The sequence below is a fragment of the Prunus avium genome, chromosome 2 (assembly GCF_965620075.1).
Source record: "Prunus avium chromosome 2, drPruAviu1.hap1.1, whole genome shotgun sequence".
Classification (NCBI taxonomy): Eukaryota; Viridiplantae; Streptophyta; class Magnoliopsida; order Rosales; family Rosaceae; genus Prunus; species Prunus avium.
The window spans coordinates 10,283,150-10,301,921 of NC_142285.1; the positions used below are offsets into that span (position 1 = coordinate 10,283,150).

At 36.2% G+C, this 18,772-nt stretch overlaps 1 protein-coding gene and 1 pseudogene across 2 annotated transcripts; one reads left to right on the plus strand and one right to left on the minus strand.

Moving 5' to 3' along the window:
* Positions 1-3,625: 3,625 nt before the first annotated feature.
* LOC110744844 (TMV resistance protein N-like) lies at positions 3,626-8,781 on the plus strand (annotated as a pseudogene). The gene is made up of 6 exons (XR_015833988.1): positions 3,626-4,445; positions 4,843-5,902; positions 6,041-6,312; positions 6,465-7,190; positions 7,281-8,074; positions 8,269-8,781. The product of XR_015833988.1 is annotated as a TMV resistance protein N-like (transcript).
* Positions 8,782-8,967: 186 nt separating this feature from the next.
* LOC110745785 (Adaptin family protein) lies at positions 8,968-17,817 on the minus strand. Its single transcript, XM_088249385.1, has 10 exons — positions 16,830-17,817; positions 16,479-16,694; positions 16,261-16,371; positions 15,975-16,172; positions 15,737-15,868; positions 14,962-15,018; positions 14,756-14,872; positions 14,125-14,202; positions 12,243-12,386; positions 8,968-10,595 (listed from the first exon to the last, which is right to left on the minus strand). Exons 1-10 carry the CDS (start codon positions 17,616-17,618, stop codon positions 9,513-9,515), a joined length of 2,925 nt encoding a protein of 974 aa, XP_088105511.1. The 5' UTR covers positions 17,619-17,817; the 3' UTR covers positions 8,968-9,512.
* Between the last annotated feature and the right edge of the window lie 955 nt (positions 17,818-18,772).

Sequence of the window (18,772 nt, forward strand, 5' to 3'; positions counted from 1 at the left end):
CGTGCTCCCTACTAGCTCACTCGATGAATTATTAAAGTGGGAAGGGAGGACACCCATTAAAACTACAAAATTCCGTAACAAAAAGAAAAATTAAAGGTAATGTCGGTCAAAAGAGAAAGTAAAGGTAATGCTTGTCAAATCGCTGCATTTCAATCAAAAAAATAAGGCTTATTATCACAAAAGGTCCCTAAGGTTTAGGAAACTATCAGATTGCATCCTTAATGTTTTTTTGTGTCATTAGTGGTCCTCAAGGTTAGTATGTGTAATCACAAATGGTCCCTGCCGTTAGGTTCCGTCAAAAACTCCGTTAGTTTGCTGATGTGGCATATATATATATATATCACAAAACATCCCTGAGGTTTACACATCTATCACAAATGGTCCTTGCAAATTTTTTAAATTTTTTTCATTTAAAATTCATAAAATTTTGGTTTTCTTTTTTAAATCTTATGAATTTTAAATTATTTTAAAATATACATTGTATTTTAAATACACATGACACTATATTATTTTAGATGTGGGCTCCACATATATGTCACATCAACAAACTAATGGAGTTTTTAAAAATTAATTTAAAATTCATAAAATTTAAAAATGAAAAAAATCAAGGGTTTAGGGTTTATAAATGGTCCTCAAGGTTAAAATCCTTATATAAATGGTTTTTTCATTTTTAAATTTTTTGAATTTTAGATTATTTTTAAAAAAAAACTTCATTAGTTTGTTGGTGTGGCATATATGTGGAGCCCTCATCTTCAAAAATATAGTATCATATGTATTTAAAATACAATATATATTTTTAAATATTATAAAAAACAAAAACAAAATTTTATGAATTTTAAATTAAAAAATTAAAAAAATTTGCAGGGACCATTTGTGATAGATGTGTTAACCTCAGGGATGTTTTGTGATATGTATATATGCCACGTCAGCAAACTAACGGAGTTTTTGACGGAACCTAACGGCAAGGACCATTTGTGATCACACATACTAACCTTGAGGACCATAAGTGACACAAAAAAATATTAAGGATGCAATCTGATAGTTTCGTAAACCTTAGGGACCTTTTGTGATAATAAGCCAAAAAATAAAGAATGAAAAGTAAAGGAAATATCACCGTTCGATCACTTGTAGTTGCAATGAAGTTTCTTCACTAAAACTCGTGTAGACTATCTAAACGCAAAGCTAATTTTTCGTCATTTTTTTTTTATCATAAGGGCCTTTGCAAAGAATCTTTTCAACATTTTCCTCCGTGTGGATTCAATGTGTATATTTTCGTGTGAATTTTCACATCATTTCTAGGCAGGGTGGTTTTTGTTTTCTTTTTTCTTAGAAAAAACGGACAGGTGAAAAGAAAAGCAATTGAGTTGTGAAAGACTACTAAGTTGCCCTTTTTCTTTTGATGTAAAGGATTCCTTTACTTCTTGAAAACAAATTACTAATATAGGAATAATGTACTAATTGAAGGATCACCCAGCAAAATATATCATCAATAGTCTCCACCAACCCAAATAGTTAAGCTAGATCGAGAGACTTATGCCAGAGCATGGGATATGGAGCCCCATAATCCAAAAAGGGCATAAAACAGGATTATGGATGCAGAGGTGGGGGACCACCAGTGGATCGAGTACTAGCTCCATGGACCCACCCATCAGATCAATCGATCCATAAGAGATGAGACCATGCATGCATGCGATGCACATGTACACATGGAGAGCAGGAAGTCGTGTTTTCAGGGATGTGATGGATCATAAAGCCATGCAATATGGAAGGCGGGGTCCACTAAATTTACAGCAATAATCAAAAAGCAGCCACCGACAATCAATCCTTACCCTTTACTACTATGGCTCTCACATGCACTTCGAAGACTTTCATCACAAGACTAGGCTGTTCAATTTCTAACAATCATGTTACTAAGTAATTAGGCACTGCTTAAAGACATTGATATGCCTTTGCTTTGAATGTGTTTCTTGTTCTACCATATATTGTAGCAAAGGCACTAAAATTTCTACTTGATTTGGTACTTACAGCCCTTTTGGTTTTGATTGTATGAAAATACTCCTAGCTGTGATCAGATTTATTTTAACATTTTATAATTAGTTTATATCACATACTTCACAGGGTGATCTACATGGTGCCCTTTTTTTTTTGCTTAATTATTGATATACCTCTTAAACTTAATTTGAGTCTCACTTTGCCCCTAAAACTCAATTTGTCTCACTTTACCCTACATATTAGAATTTTGTCTCATTTTGACACATTGGTTAACATAGTCAAAAAATCTGTTAAGTATGCTCACAAGGCACATGTTGAGCCCACTTGATAATTGATGTGGTTTGCCACGTGTACAAAAAATATATATTAATACAGAAGTATTTAATATTCCAAAATGTTAAATAGACATTACAAATTCAATTTAAAATTAAAAAACTACAAATCCGGAAAAAAAAAAAAATTGAAACATACCAAACCCACAGAGCCCACCCTACCCTTGGACATGCACTTAGAAGAGAGGGGTCTTCTTTGAATTTTTGTGCCATTTACAAACCACAATGGCTCAATTTTAGTAATGCAGATTAAGGGTTAATTTTGACAATTGAAGGGTATTTTTGGACAATTGGTGCCTTCCTACTCAAACTTGCAAAAAAATGTGTCATAGTTGTTTTTAACAAAAGTACTTGTGGAAGACACCAATTGATCGAAAATACCCTTTAATTGACATTAAAAGGTGGGACCATGCCTGCCACATAGACAATTAAGGGAAATTTTGATAGCCGAAACCATATTGCAAAAAATTAAAACGATTGGGGTACATGATTGTTAAAATTGAGAGTGCATGGACAAACATGCTTGAAGGGTAAGAGTTCAGAGAACTAAATTGAAATTAACCCAAAAATTAATAAAAATGAGTTTTGTGAAAACAATTTAAAATCTTAAGGTATGTTTGTGTAATTTTTGAAACCCCAGGGAATTTTGTGAAAATGCCAAAAACCTCAAGAGTGTTAGTGTAAATAACTCAATTAAAAAATATATAAAAAAAACATTAACACGTAAACTAAATTAAAACATAAAAAATTTAGAGCTTCAAATATAAAGTCCCAAACATAGAGCCCCGTTGTGAGAGAGAATACATTTTCCATCGAAGGTACCATACCCATGTACTGAAAGAAAAAAAGACACAAACCAGCCTTAATAATAGTGAGGAGGTCTTAGTCAAAAAGTAGACGTTCCATCATGTATGAAAGAAAACACATCTGGGAAACCAAGGTGGTTGGTGTGAGTGGTTCGGCACTCTCATTCCTTAAGAGAGGTCAGGGGTTCGATCGCTCTCGTACGGAGTCACCACTTTGGCCAACACTTTACCCCTTACGGGCCGACCCGGTGTGAGTGGGGATTAGTCTGGGCTTAAAGGTGCCACCCATAATTGGGGCCCATCCAGAACCACCTCATGGTTTAGAACAAAAAAAAAAAAACACATCTGGGAAAAAAAGACGGGGAAGTTGCCTTGAAGGTTCCTTACCGATAGATGCTTCACTAATTAAAGACCGCGTCAATATGAAAAGAAAATTCAGCGTTTGTTGACTTGAAGTTGAAACGAAAGTTCCTCACTCCATTAACTTAATCACGTCCGCATGGAAGGTGGTAGGAAACTGCTTCGTGAAGAACTCTTAAATCTAAGCAGGGTGCCACTACCATACCAAATTCTTTGAGCTTCTCTTTAGTTGATCTTGATGAAAGTACAAGTTAGTTAAGTTTGGCACATGGAGAGCACGTGAGTTTGTTGAGTTTGTTTAAGCCTTAAGCTATTTGTCATGCATATAAGCTTATTAGTTCTTACTGTATCGTTTTATTAAGAAAGAAAATCAATACAAAATCAGATAAGATTCTCTCTGCTTCTTCTTCAATTCTCCATTGCCAATTGGTTTTGGGAAACCTCAACTTCCTTCAGATCTGCCCCCTATGAAAACTCAACCAGTCTTTTCTTCTTCTTCTTCTTTTTCATATGAAGTGTTTTTGAGTTTTAGAGGTGAGGATACACGCACCAATTTTACAAATCATTTATACAAGGCCTTGTGTGATAAGGGCATCTACACCTTCATTGATGATGGAGAGCTTGTAAGAGGAGAAGAAATATCACCAGCCCTTGTCAAAGCAATTGAAGAATCAAGAATTTCTCTCATTGTATTCTCTGAAAACTATGCATCTTCGAGGTGGTGCTTGGATGAACTTGTCAAGATCCTTCAATGTAAACAATCAAACCAACAAATAGTTTTGCCCATTTTTTACAAGGTGGATCCCTCAAATGTACGACACCAAAGAAGTAGTTATGGTGATGCATTTGTTCACCATGAATGCAAATTCAAGGATGACAAGGAGAAAGTGCTCAAATGGAGGAGAGCTCTTAAGGAAGCAGCAAATTTGTCTGGATGGCATTTCAAGGAGGGAGAGTATGTTTCTATCTTTATCATTTTCAAGTTTAATTTTTTCTCTCTTCTTTCTCATTACTGTTTGTTACACATTTAATTGTTACTCATTATTAAAGAAAAGTATCCTTTTGTAAAAATATAAAATTGTAGGGAGAAGATCTTTTTTCTTTTTCTTTTTTATAATAAAATTTATATTTTCGATAGCTGTAGGGCATTATGTTTAATTTAGTGTCTTGATTCTATATTTCAGGGTTATCTATCTTTTTCAAGTTAACTTAATTTCTTTTTCTTTTTTACTTTGGTTACATTTAATTGTTACTTATTAAAGAAAAATATTCTTTTATAAGAATATACAACTGTAGTGGTTGGATGTTTAAATTTGATTCATTAAATGTGTCTAATTTGGTTAAACTGGCAGTTATGAAGCTACATTTATCAACAACATTGTTGATGGAATCTTAAGCCGAGTACCCACATATTGGAATGTGGCCAAGTACCCAGTTGGAATTCAGTCTCATGTACAAGATGTGAAAAAGCTTTTAGATGTTGGTGGGAATGGTCATCGCATGGTTGGGATATGGGGGACATCCGGAATAGGCAAGACAACAATTGCAAAAGCTATAAGGAATGCAATTGCCCATGAGTTTGAAGGAAGTTGTTTCTTGCCAAATGTCAGAGAAGGAAGCTTAGTCCAGCTACAGGAGACTCTTCTTGATAAGATTCTAGGCAAAAATTTGAAAATTGGCAATGTTGATGAAGGAATCGGTGTTATAAAAGAACGGCTGAGGCATAAAAAGATTTTATTAATTCTTGACGATGTGGACCAATTGGAGCAGTTAGAAAACTTGGCTGGAGATGATTGGTTTGGTGAGGGTAGTAGAGTAATCATTACTACAAAAAATAGGAGATTGCTAAACAATCGTGAAATTGAGTTGATATACGAAGTGAAGAAGTTAGATTGCAACCAAGCTCTTGAGCTTTTTAGTTGGCATGCATTCGGAAGAAGTGAACCTCAAAAAGATTATTTGGAACTCGCACAACGTGCAATAACTTTTGCTGATGGCCTTCCACTAGCTCTAAGAATTTTAGGTTCTCATCTTCATGGTATAGATATACGACGTTGGCAAGTTATATTAGATGATTACGAAGGAGAACCTTATACTCATATTGAAAGAATACTTCAAAAAAGTTATGATGCCTTGGATCATCGCGCAAAAGAATATTTTCTCGACATTGCATGTTTCTTCAACGGTGAATATAAGGACTATGTGCTACAAATAGTACCCCAAAAATTCATTGAAGAATTCGTTGATAAGGCATTGATAACTATTGAATGGAATTATAGGATTTTAATGCACGACTTGCTAGCAAACCTGGGCAAGGATATAGTTCACAAAGAATCCCCCAATGATCCTGGCCAGCGTAGTAGATTGTGGTTTTACAAGGATGTCAAGCGAGTTCTAACAGAAAATAAAGCAGTAAGTATAATATATGTTATTATATTCAATTTGACAAGAAAGAATACCTTATGTAACCTATAATTTTCTTAACAAAATGTGCTTGCATTTTGGTTTGTACAATGACTTCATTTCCTAATTAATGCTTTTCCATCTTAGGGAACAAGAAATATTAAAGGCATCATGGTGAAGCTTCCAGAACCAGCTGAGATAATTTTGAATCCAGAATGCTTCCGTAATATGGTGAATCTTCAAATTTTCATAAACCATAATGCATCTCTATGTGGGGACATTAACTATCTGCCCAACGTGTTAAGATGGATTAATTGGGATGGATATCAGTTACAATTTTGCCACCCAATTTTCAAGGAAATCATCTTGTTAAGTTCAAAATGTCTCGCAGTCATATCAGACAATTGGAGGGATTTAAGGTATGTATTTGAAATTATTTTCATCTATTATATATAATTTCAAATACAGTTGTTAATTTCAGAAGGAAAAAAAAACGAAAATTATTTTCTAAGTTTTTGTCTTTTGAAGCGTGTGATTAATTATTTCCTGTTTTTGTGTTCTTGTCTCACAGCATTTGCCAAACTTGACATCTTTGAATTTGAGGGGTTGTCAATTCTTAGAAAAAATCCCAGACTTATCCGGAATCCCAAACATAGAGTACTTGATTCTAAGTGACTGTACACATTTGGTTGAGGTTGATGATTCTGTTGGACGCCTTGATAAACTGGTTGAATTGAATCTTGAAAATTGTGTTAGGCTTACGAGGTTTGCAACAAGACTTAGATTGAAATCCTTAGAAACACTTATTCTAAGCAGTTGTAAAAGGCTTGAGAGTTTCCCAGAAATGGAAGTCGAGATGGAATCACTACGGACATTGCATATGCATGGAAGTGGCATAAGAGAATTGCCTCTATCAATTTCATATCTTACTAGGCTTCATTCATTGAATCTTAGTGGATGCTTCAATCTTACTGGGCTTGATTTACGGCTGCTTTATTGCTGGTCCACATTACGAGTACTTGATCTATCTGGAATCAATTTTGTCACGCTTCCGGAATGCATTAGCAAATTTGTGGGCTTGTACACGCTTTTATTGCGTGATTGCAAGAGTCTTCTAGAAATTCCACAAGAAGTGCTTCCACCAAGCGTAGATAGGGTATACCTGGATAATTGCACATCATTGGAAAAAATTCCAAAACTGCCACTATCATCGGCAGATGAGAATAGGGTGCTGACTTTGACCAATTGCGCTAGACTACGTGGCTATGACATCACAGAAAATTATTTTCTGGATCAGGTTTCTGTCTCTTCTCTCTCTGTGTCTCTGTGTCTCTCCCTCTATGTTATATGGTTAAGATGATGATTGTTGTAACCAATTCTATTGTAGGTATCTTCTTATCCGCATTCTCAATTTTATATTACTCTTCCGGGCGATGAAGTACCAAAGTGGTTCAGCTGTTGTAAAGATGCAACACTAGTTAAAGACGAATACACTTCTAGGGTTGCTCGATGTGAAGTTTGTTTTGAAATTCCTCCAAATTTAGATTGGGAGACGTTAAGATTGGTTCTATGTGTTGTTATTAAAGGAAACTCAGACGTTAAGAAAGGAAAGTTATTTGGTGATAGAAAAATGGTCCAACTTGACGCATATGTTCATATTGATAGAAAAATGGTCCAATTGACGGGTATGTTCCCAAAGGAAACTCATGTGGCTTTTGAGTGTATTCCATTATTGAATCTGAGCAAGGTACGAACTCATGAGCATCACTCTATTCCATTACGTGTGGGGGAAGAACTGACGCGGTTGCAGCAGGGTAATATGTGTCAAATTATATTTGAGTTCTATGGGATGCCCACACCCGTTAAAATCCTCTGCGGGGTCCACCTATTAGGCCACCAAGTTGCTGATGTCACAGTTGATAGTGGGCAAAGGCAGTGGTTGTTGCCTGATGCGATGGCAGTGGACGATGATATTCATGATGATCAACACCAAGACTACGAATTGCTTTCCTTGCCTTCAGCATCAGAGACTAGTCTTGGCAAGAGGCCTCGATTATCAGATTTCATGGCACTTGATGATGATCATCGTGCTAACGTCGTCGACGTTGGTGATCATGAAGCTCAAAGAGGAGAGGCGGATCACCCAAAGAGGAGGCACACTGATCTTAACGAGGAGCCAAAGTATGTAAATCCATTAAATGTTGAATGATATCTTTGCATTTTCTGCTCATATATCTGCGTTTTGTGTTCAATTCAAATTTTGTTGTGCATCTCCGGGGTATATGTTGTAGTATTCAGGGTGTGAATTTTTTTTTCTTTTTGTTTTGGGTTAAATCATTTTTCTTAGCACTCAACATTCGATATTAAATTTTCAGGCAATGAAGTTCCAAAGTGGTTTATGTAAGCCCCAGGTTCAGCTGTCGATACGAACCAAATTTCCAGGCAATGGTCTGGTAATCAAGAGGTGTGTTGAGGCGCCAGCAGTTTCTGAGATTCCATTTTAAGTTGCGTAAGGCAATACCTTTCTTCTCAATTGATGCATCCAGCATTTATCCGCAGATGAACAAAACTGGTTGCAAGCTGGATTTATCTAATGCTTTCATTCCACACATGTACTTTGTCTATTTCATAGTTTCCAATCAAGTTTTGTTGAAAATCAGACATTAACTGTAAACATGCACCCAAATATGCCCAACATATTTTTGTTGAAAGATTGTCTCATTGTACTAGTGATGTTGCTGGTATTTTTGTTCAAGATTTTTTGATAATCCTGCAACAAGGACATGAAATGAAAAGCTTGATGAGCAGCAAGAGTGTCGTGCATATTATGTTGTTTTCGAACTCCTGTCTAGTTTGCGAATAGATTTTGGTTCTTTGATTGGTTCTTTGATTGGTTCTTTGAATACCAGTTGCTGTTTGAACAGCCCTGGGACAGCTAACATCTCCAATGGCTCCATTACCCAAAAAGAATTTGGCTTTAGAAACTAAGAAAAAGACGCCAGGAATTATAACTTCTTTCTTTGTTCACAAAGAGCATTATAATTCTCATTGCATGACCGGATAGCTACTGTAGGTGTCGAATGTCCAATTTTATCCACCAAACATTACAAGGGGCATCTCATAGTAAAAAAGATAACAACTTACAATGTGAACTAACACCAAGTAAAACTTATGACAAACAGGGATAAATGTCCCAACAACCCAAACAAAAATTCACTTCATACAGCATTATTATAACAAGAGAGAGGCACACAGCAGTGTAAATGTAGGCAAATATGCAGGGCAGAACCATGTGTCTGTGGAGCGCTGCAAAACTGCCCACATTGCCGCAAAGAAAAAGCTCCGCATTGAAATGGCTCAAACCAACATATTCAAGCATCATCAACTTGGTTATATTCCTACATAAGCCACTGTCCAACAAATACAAACGCCTATACCTCATTTTTGCCACCATTCTTGGTGTATGGTGCCTTTACAGCTCTGCATGGTGGTCTTGAAAATTCTTTGAATTGAGTTGTATTTCTTATCATATAGCCAGCCACACCGAAAGACCATGCACATACCACAAAGCAAACAATCTCGAATAATCATGATCGAAAGTTTGCCATTCTGAACAGTTTTAGCCAAGCAAATCTTTAAACAAGTTAGGATTCGGACTTGTTGGGGTCACACCCATCTGCCTTACAAGTGCATCTTTTTCCAAGGAATCTTTTGGGCTAGGACCCTTATTCAATTGTGTTACCCCACTTTGAGCAGTTCTTGTAGCATTTGATAACTCAGATGCAAGATTAAACTCATCCCTATTGGTCGGCGAAGGGTCGCCAACACTGCTACTAAGCCCGCTGAGAGATGTATCTGCATATAATCCCACAATATCAGGTGTCTTAGCAGCACCAGCTGCACCATGATTTGCAGTTAATGCAACTTCAGTTTGATCAAGAAGCCCTTCTAACTGCTTGAAAGGATCTACAGTGGAAGCAGTACTACTAGTTGAATCACCCAAATCGAGCAAGTCTGGAGCAGGTTCATGATTAACTTCAGTGTGTACAGCTGCTGCCTTTGGTACCTGGGGCTTCTCTGAAGCATGGATATTCACCTTAGACACCTTATGGTTGGCAGAAGATGGCCTCCTCTCGGTTTTTGATGATCCCCCAAACAGTGAACTGGCAAGCTTCTGCTTTTCTGGAGAAATTTCAACCTGGGGCCTCCTTGACTCATAAGTATCACGTGCTTTTGAATTTGAAGTGCTCACGCTATCTATTTGTGTGACCCCATTCGGTGATTTCTGGGAACTAGAACTAGAGGAATTTGAGATTGACAATGCTGGGGAGGAATATGTTGGCCTGCCCCATTTTCTTTGAACACCATCTAGTCGTAACTTAAGTTCCGATGATCCTGCATCTGACACAGGTGGTAATGATGCAGGCTGGCGGTTTTCCCTAGCATAAGATGGTTCAGGAACTGGAACAAGCTCGGTTGAGGATGCAACTGCAGCTGGAGGAATTCTTGATGGCACTGCTGGCTTTGGAAGCTCATATGCCTCAAACCTAAGACCATGGGTTAAAGCTTCATGCTGATCTTGGTTACTGAAGTTGCTGATATTTAACATTCCAGAGCGCTCATTCTCAGGAATATAGGGCTGAGCACCTTTCTCTAGTGCTCGCTGGACATAGCCATTGAGGAATGAAAGGCTTTTATCAATCTGCAAGAGAAGATGAATATTAATATTACACAAAATAATCTTATTCCAGAAATAAATAAATCAATGGTTTCCGCATGATCCAAAATCATGGTTTTCAAACATATTAGAGAAATACAATTGCAAAATCCATGAAAAGAGCAACTTATAACTAAAGGGAAGAAATAAGATGCAATGACCAGGGACGAAGAAGTCGGGAAACTAATTAAAGCATGTCGTGTTATACCAATTAGAATCACTTGATTAACATCCAGGTATACCAACCAATGGCAGCTACATAAATTAAGTTTCGCCAGTATAATATGATGCATGTTGGTCAAATAAGCAATTTTAATCATTCATAAACTGATTCCAAATTTTTCTCGATCTAAACCACAAGATCTATATCATCATGTTTATATGAGCCAACACTACAATAAAGCAATCTCTGTATATTTTTTTTACAAGGAAATCTACAATTAGTGCCTCCAGCACGAGCATACATACTAAGTGTCAAGCAATAATAAGGCTTCAGAAACCCATGTACAATTTAATAATGATAATTGACATTATCACAATTGGGACATGAAGATTATTATCTTCACATTGATCCATGCATGCATACATACACGAGAATGATAAAAGGGAAAGCAATAATTTACTGACCCTATTAAAACCTGTGCAGTTGATAACTGTATACATATATACATTCATAGCACATTTTCAAAATTTACCAAATAAAATATTGGAAGGTCAAGAACAGCATTAACCAAACAATACACGACATCTTTCTACTTAAACAGAGTAAGGTATCTAGTCAGATTATTTTTCAGTCAACATTTACAATGGCCTTTTTCTTTTGGACCAAAAAAAGTCCTTCATTTAATGATTTGCTTGCCTATTTATAGGGGCTGAGTGCTCAGTATTTAAAAAATATCACTAATGCCCTTGTAATTGTCAGATATGGGCCCTTACTTTTTCTCAAACTTCATCCCATAAGTAGTACGGATAGGGCATATTTGACAAGGAAGCAAGCAAAGCTATTCCTTCCGCATTCACGGTCGGTCAGGATACATGTTCCTTTGTCATAGTATTTCTATTTTGGAAAATATTCTTCTGGATCCATACACTTTTAAAAATATTTAATGTTGTGTCATGATTCATAATAACGTATCTGTGAAACACAAACACAATCACGATCTGAAAAACTGAATTATGTTGTATCAAAGATAATGTATCCATATGAGAAATTACATAATCACAGTGTGGAAAAGTGGTACGTCCTATTAGAACAATTTGCAAGGCAACTACATTTTTTAATGAGACATACATTAGTTCACTTTCCTTATACCTAATTTATATTCATCAAGGATTCTATTTGATATATCTCATGCTTTCCAAAAGATACATTTTATAATATAAAAAACCAGAGAAAATTAAAGTTACAGTATATCGTTTGGCATATAACAATAAAAGGGTCACCAAACTTAATGCAATCACAAGGTTAAACAACCATTAGACTTTACCATTAGAAAACAGGAGGTTCAGACAGTAACCAACAACCACCAAATAACAAGGAAAAGAGAAATGCAGAACTACTATAGTTCTTAATACTTTAAAGGAGAAGCAAAAAAAAGAAGGGTACGAGTAGATAATGCATTTAAATATGACCTCAATGTCTTCACAACTTGCATCTGACGGCATAATACTCTCAACTGCAGGAGCATCTAAGCTAATGACAGCTTGCAATTCATATGCACGCTGCTGCAGATCTGTTGAGTGAGAAGCTGACAATTCTTCCACCAAAGATTGACACTGCAAGGGAAGAAAGATTTTTATCAATTGATATATACTTCCATGACAGGCCAAAACAAAATGAAAATGACAACATTATAGCTAATCATTGATTAGATGAATGTCAACATTATAATGGTGTCCAGAAAACTTCAACCTTAAATAAGCATTAAACATTCATCATGCAACTATAGAGCTCTGGACCTCAAAGCTAGGGCCACTGATCATTGACACACACATGCACACAGTTTTACGTGCACATTACAAATCCTGCACATAATATCTGAATGTTATCAAGCACATTTCTCCCTTAACTAGCATTAACCATTGTATAAAGTAAAATTGTACTATGCTTCTTTCTTATAGAAACTATTTCAAAAGAGCCACACCACCAACCACTTAAAAGAACATTTCAACTCTGATTTAACTTCTAGCTGACTAAGCCTTCAATCATAAAAAGATTAGGAAACTACATGCATACATACATACATTAGTCAACCATTCCAGAACGGATCATCTACAGTTCAACATCATTCTGCTAGAGCTGATGTTGAATTTTGTGAAAGCGGCTTGAGCAGCTGCTCAGTCCGTTTTGTTTTCAAGTCTCCTTTCTGTTTTCATTTTACATCTTTAATTTTTGTTTCAAAACAATTTGTTACTTTAGGATGTAGAATCGCTTGTTAGCGCTTTGGAGTTTATGGTTTAACTATTGTGAATGGTAGCCGATAACCTGAGAACTAAACCCAATACCCTAAGCACTAAATGGATGATTTGAAGGCCCACCAAACAGGAAAACTTAACCCTAAACCCTAAAGCTAAGCTCTGAACAGGTGAAAAAGCAAAAATAGCAAACACACTCATTCCACCTTGAGTGAATTGAACAGTAGCTTAAACGATTTCCCAAACTACTAGGAGAATTCTGCACTGCCACTAATCTATCAGAATCCATGTTAATCATTACATCTTATTCAGATTTAGCTATGCTCTTTAGAGAAATTCAACCCACTACTAAAAGCATATTTACAGACAATGCAATTTCCATCATTTGGAAAGAATAAATTCATTCCAGTCATGACTGATGCTAATCTATAAAGGGATGCATGTTCAATCTAGTGTGCAAACTGTACGGTGAGATTTGAACTTTCAATCTTTCAACTTAATTTTCAGTCAAAGATCTGCAAGTTAACAAATCTTATCTTCTCTCAGGGAAAGCAAAATAAAATGGCATAAATACCAGTAGAACTCTTAAAATTATGAGCATAATTACTAATCATAATGCATTATTTTTAGCAGGAAACTAAAAGAAAAAAACCACTCGTAGGAAAACAACTGATTCAACCTCAGATACAAATGCAAAAATTAGCACTATACTGAACAAACATGGAGCAATTTTTTATCACCCTAGCCCAGTGAGGGTAAAACAGTAACTTCCATAGCTTTAACAACCCCTACAGCAACAAAGTTCTAGAAGATGGCACCTTGATAGCCAAGTACTGTGCTACAGAAAACTAGTTTGTACCTTGCTATTAGCAAACCATCACTTGGGAAAAGAGAGATGGGATCATCCTATTTGACCTATTTAATCGAAAATAAAATAAAAAATGGTAACCAAAAATAATAAAGACAAGATTAAAATAAATGAAATTCCACATTATGCTACAAAAGCAAGATTGCCATCGAAAGGTGTTCAAATCTATGCAGACGATTAATGCATGCAAATTGATATTGTTGTCAAAGTATTAAAGTTCATTATATGCACCTCAGGTAGGATATCCACTTTTCTCTGAGCTGAAATTTCAAAGGCATATATTTTCATGATTGCTGTAACTGCATAAGCCTGTATGAGAAGAACAGACTCACTTCAGTTTCAACAAGTAAGATACAAATATATACACAAATACAAACGGTGCTCTTTTTATGAATAGATAACCAAATATAAAATTGAGAGAAGAAAATTTTAAACCTATGAAATACTCATAAAATACAAAATTTGTGGTTGTTTGTTTCTTAAGCAAATGGAAAATAAAAATTGTGTGCCCCGTGCTCTCTTCTTTATTCTTTCCAAAAGCTCTCATGTTTCTATAACTACACAGGGACCCTGCTTATTCTAATCAAAGTAAATTTGTACTTCAAATTACCTTTTAATCCCAATTCTTAAGAAAACATTTTTTCAAATTATGATTTGCACTCCCATTATTTTTATTCGGATTCTAGCTTTATATGCATTTTTAATTGTAGATATAATTAAATTGTATCTCGTTTAATACAATTATACCATGACCTCATTACCAAATTTAAGAAGCATGGAAAATTTCTTCAAATCAAACCCTAAAAAATTACAAATGCAGATAATGAACCTCTAGTTACAAAAAACTGAGTTTGAGGGATACCTTAACGGATTCATCATTTGAATACGCCTCTGCCACATCACATAACTTCCCAGTGATATAGGAAGCAGAATATTTTCCATCAGCAGTTCCATATTCCCCCAAAACCCAACAAATGACCTGAGATCACAACTAAAATTCAGATATCAACAGGAATATTCTTCCAAAATTTTCTACATAAAGAAAAGAACTGAGAGGACAGAATGTACCTGAAGAAATACAGATGGAAGCTTTGGCTCACCAATTATACGCAAATATGACTCCACCTGCACATAAAGAAGTTTAGTTCTTTAACATGCAGAAACAGGGGAAGCAAGGAAATGGTTTAAGACATAGTGCAGAAGCAAGCAATGCACAAAATGTTGTAAACATACTACTAGAATATAATCCTCAAATGTTACACAAATAGCAGTACTATAAAAAGGTGAATGCAGCATTATATCTCCTATGCTGAATTTATCAGGGAATGTTGAACTCAATGGCAAAAAGAATGAAAAGCCTTAGCAATTTTGCGACATCAAAATGATTTTCATCACAAACAACAAACATAGCAGTAATAAGAAATGCTTCTATTTGCAATGAGGTAAACCAAAACCCTAGGAAAAATCTACCTCTGAGGTCTCAAACGTTATATGCATGAAATGGCTTGAGAGTAACTTACAAATTTTACAACTAACTAGAACAAGTGACACCTGTAAGTTATGTGTCAAATTCTTTGACGTGGCAACTCCTCCTCCTAACATGATATGTCCATGATTTTACCATCAATTGTTGATGGTCTAAGTTAATGGATGGGACTATTTGAGGAGTCCAAAAATTTAAGGGAGACATTCATCAAAAGTTCAACAGGAACCTTTGAAATCGCACAAAAATTTAGGGGCCATGTGATAACATTTTTAACCATATAATAACTGAAATAGCAACTTTTTAATGACATTGAATAAAACAGTTATAAACATAAGGTGCAAAATTAAAGTTACATACCGCAGATGATCTCAACTGACTATCTGCAGAATCATCATCCTCTCCAAATCCCTCAGCAATCAACTTCATCAAGTTATGTGCCACCTTAACATTTACCAAATCTCCCGCATGTTCAAAGACTTTATTCATGGTCTGCAGAGAAGGAATATCAGGCATGGATAACATCGGTGTTTAATAAGCAGTAACAAAATACTCCCGTGATAACTAGAATATAAAAGGCAACATGTATTACTCTTACCTGGATAAACCATTGATTACTTGGTGCAAATTGCTCCGCAAGCTCCACACATCTAGAAGCTATATATGTTTTGTAATGGTTATCATTAATGCTAATCATGTAATCAATCATACGATCCACAATCACTTCCACATTGGAGGACTTGGTCATCTTGTACAATAGTTCAAATGTTTTTCGCTTCAGAGTATCATCTGGGTCCTGCATCATGCACATCAAACTTCATCTAAATTAAAAGTTTAAAGCATGATTTGAAACCAATCCATCAAACCCAACAGAATTCTTTCACCTCTAAGCAATCAATGACGGCTAGTTGGTGTTGCTCTGCTATCTCTGGACTAATCTTTATCAGTCGACCAAGGGCATCGATGCCCATATATTTCAAATTATGACTGTCACTCTGTCGACCAAATATACAACAAGGAATTGGTGTTTAACTCTCCAAATAATCTACATGCAGACTATAATTTGCAGAAAATTACACTGAAAAATACAAAAACTTCAAACCTTCAAAAATCTTGAGATGACTTGAGCAGCCTGCTCTAACAACTTAGGATTTGGATATATGGCAGAAACGCAACAAATACACTCATAAAGGACAGCATTTCCTATATTACTGGTAGAATCGCACTTCCTAAAAATATCGCCGACTACCATATACATCTTCTCACTCGATTGCTTATCACCACTCCCCAACAATGCCAAGATCTTCAACAATCTAATCTGCAGTATCAAACTAATTCAGTTACTACATTACGTTACAAAAAAACAAACAAAGCTCATTATTTCAATTCCTCTATCATGCCAAAAACTTCCCACATTAATAATAAGCTCAACTTTGTTGAAAGTAAGTAAAACCTGAATAAAGGGCGCCGGCAACTGATGGTAATCGTAGGTCTTGGGTAACCTGCGCTCGGCGACCTGTTTGAGAATGCTGACAAAGCTGACCACCAAATCCTTATAAGAATTCACATCGATTGTAATGAGGTCAAACAACGGGCAGAGCGTGGCACCCATGACTCCCGGATCGTTATCACAAAGGCGCTTCCTGAAATTGGAGACCAGATGCGAAACAGAAGATGGTGATTTCTGATAAAAGCGGTGAAGCGCCATGATGGCCTTCTTCCTGACAGCCTCCTTGGGATGGGCGAGGAGGTCCACGACCTGGGGCAAAACGGCAGGCACAGTCTCGTCGTTGATGAGCTTGCATACGGCATTGAGGGCGGCACAAACGACAAGGTAATTGTCAGACTTGAGATCCTTCTGGATGGTGTTTACGATCAAGATGATCAAATCGTGATCGTCGCTGAGGAAGAGCGAAACGGCGAGGTAACCGGTGCGTTTAAGCAAGAGATTGTCGTCGTGGGTCATCTTGACGGCGTGGATGTAGGCGAAGGAGCCATCGTGGCCGAGCATTTCGACGTAGACGAGGCGGATGATGTACTCCTTCATCTTGCGCTTGGGGATTTCAGGCTCGGAGAGACGTCGTTTTAGGGTTTCGATCTCGAGGAGGACGATGCGCTCTTCTTCGGCCTTGGATCGAGCTTCGCCGATGGACTTGACGAGGTCCAGGAACTCCTTGGATTGGCCGAAGCCGCCTTGAGAACCCATCGCAAGCTCTCGCCCTATGGTCTTCAGCTGCTCCATTGCTGCTGATGATTGGTGGAGTTAGGATTTTGCAGTTGCCAATGCGATGGAGATTAGGGTCTTGAATTTGGGGCATTAATTGGTGAGTAATTGGACTGAGTTCAATTGCATGAAGCAGCAGAAGAGAGGAGAGGAGAGAGAAGAGAGAGAAGAAGAAGAAGGGGCTTTTAGTTTTGGGTTTTCTCTTCTGTTGTTGCGTGCTGTGTGTAGATCTAATTCTGAAGAGATTGTCATGACTCGCGCGTGTTTTGAAGAGTTACTGTGGATGGGTGGTGGAAAGTAAAAGGACAGAGGATAGAGGTGAAAACAAGAATTAAACAGTGAATAAAGGTGTCTATGTAATTTTATTTTTGGACGGGTATCCATGCAATTGATACTACAAAAAAATCACTTTCCATTACACATGTGAAGATTGATAACGAGGATTCGTTGAGTTGGTAAGTAATATTCTCTTTGATAGTAAGAGCTAGGTTCGAGTCCCGTCTCCCCCTAAACTTTTCTTTACCAAAAAAAAAGTATATTAAGATTTATATAAGGAGTATCAAGGATGACTTCTTTCATCATTATAATGTCATCCTAGCAAGTAAGGTCGTGAAACTCTGTGGCTTGATCTTGGTAGATCAAGTTCAGCACATTGGTTCAGTATATGTATGTTTTGTTACAGAATGAGATGCTATTACGTTTTTGGAATTTTTCACAACCCCCCTCAAAGAAATGTTTATGTCTAATTTTTTAGTTTTCATTGTAGATAATTTTATTTTTGTTCTTCTTTAATCATCTAGAAAATTGTTATTAACTTATTATTATCTTTAGTTCCTTTTTTATTTATTGATTAATTACTTATAATCTTAAGGTAACTTTATTTGTGCTCTTATTTAATCTCCAATTTTACTGCTATTTTTAAAAAATATTTTACTACTTATTGTCCTTGAAAAATTAATCTGGTCTACATAATTAATTATTTTTCAATTATTAAATAACATAATAACATGTACAATATCTAGTGGGGGAAATAGGCGTAATCATCCTTGAGAACATAGTAAATCATTGTAAATAAAAGATTATGATGTGTTTAATTCTCTTTTTATCAATTAGTACACATTTTCTAGGTCACATTGTTTCCTTATTTTTAACCTATTGATATTTCCGAACCA

Coding starts and splice junctions, on each gene's coding strand:
- LOC110745785 (XM_088249385.1), bottom strand. CDS start 17,618: ATGGAGCAGCTGAAGACCATAGGGCGAGAGCTTGCGATGGGTTCTCAA. Junction 15,019..15,736: donor GTCAGTTGAGATCATCTGCG/GTATGTAACTTT, acceptor CTTTATGTGCAG/GTGGAGTCATATTTGCGTAT. Junction 14,873..14,961: donor TTCCATCTGTATTTCTTCAG/GTACATTCTGTC, acceptor TTGTGATCTCAG/GTCATTTGTTGGGTTTTGGG.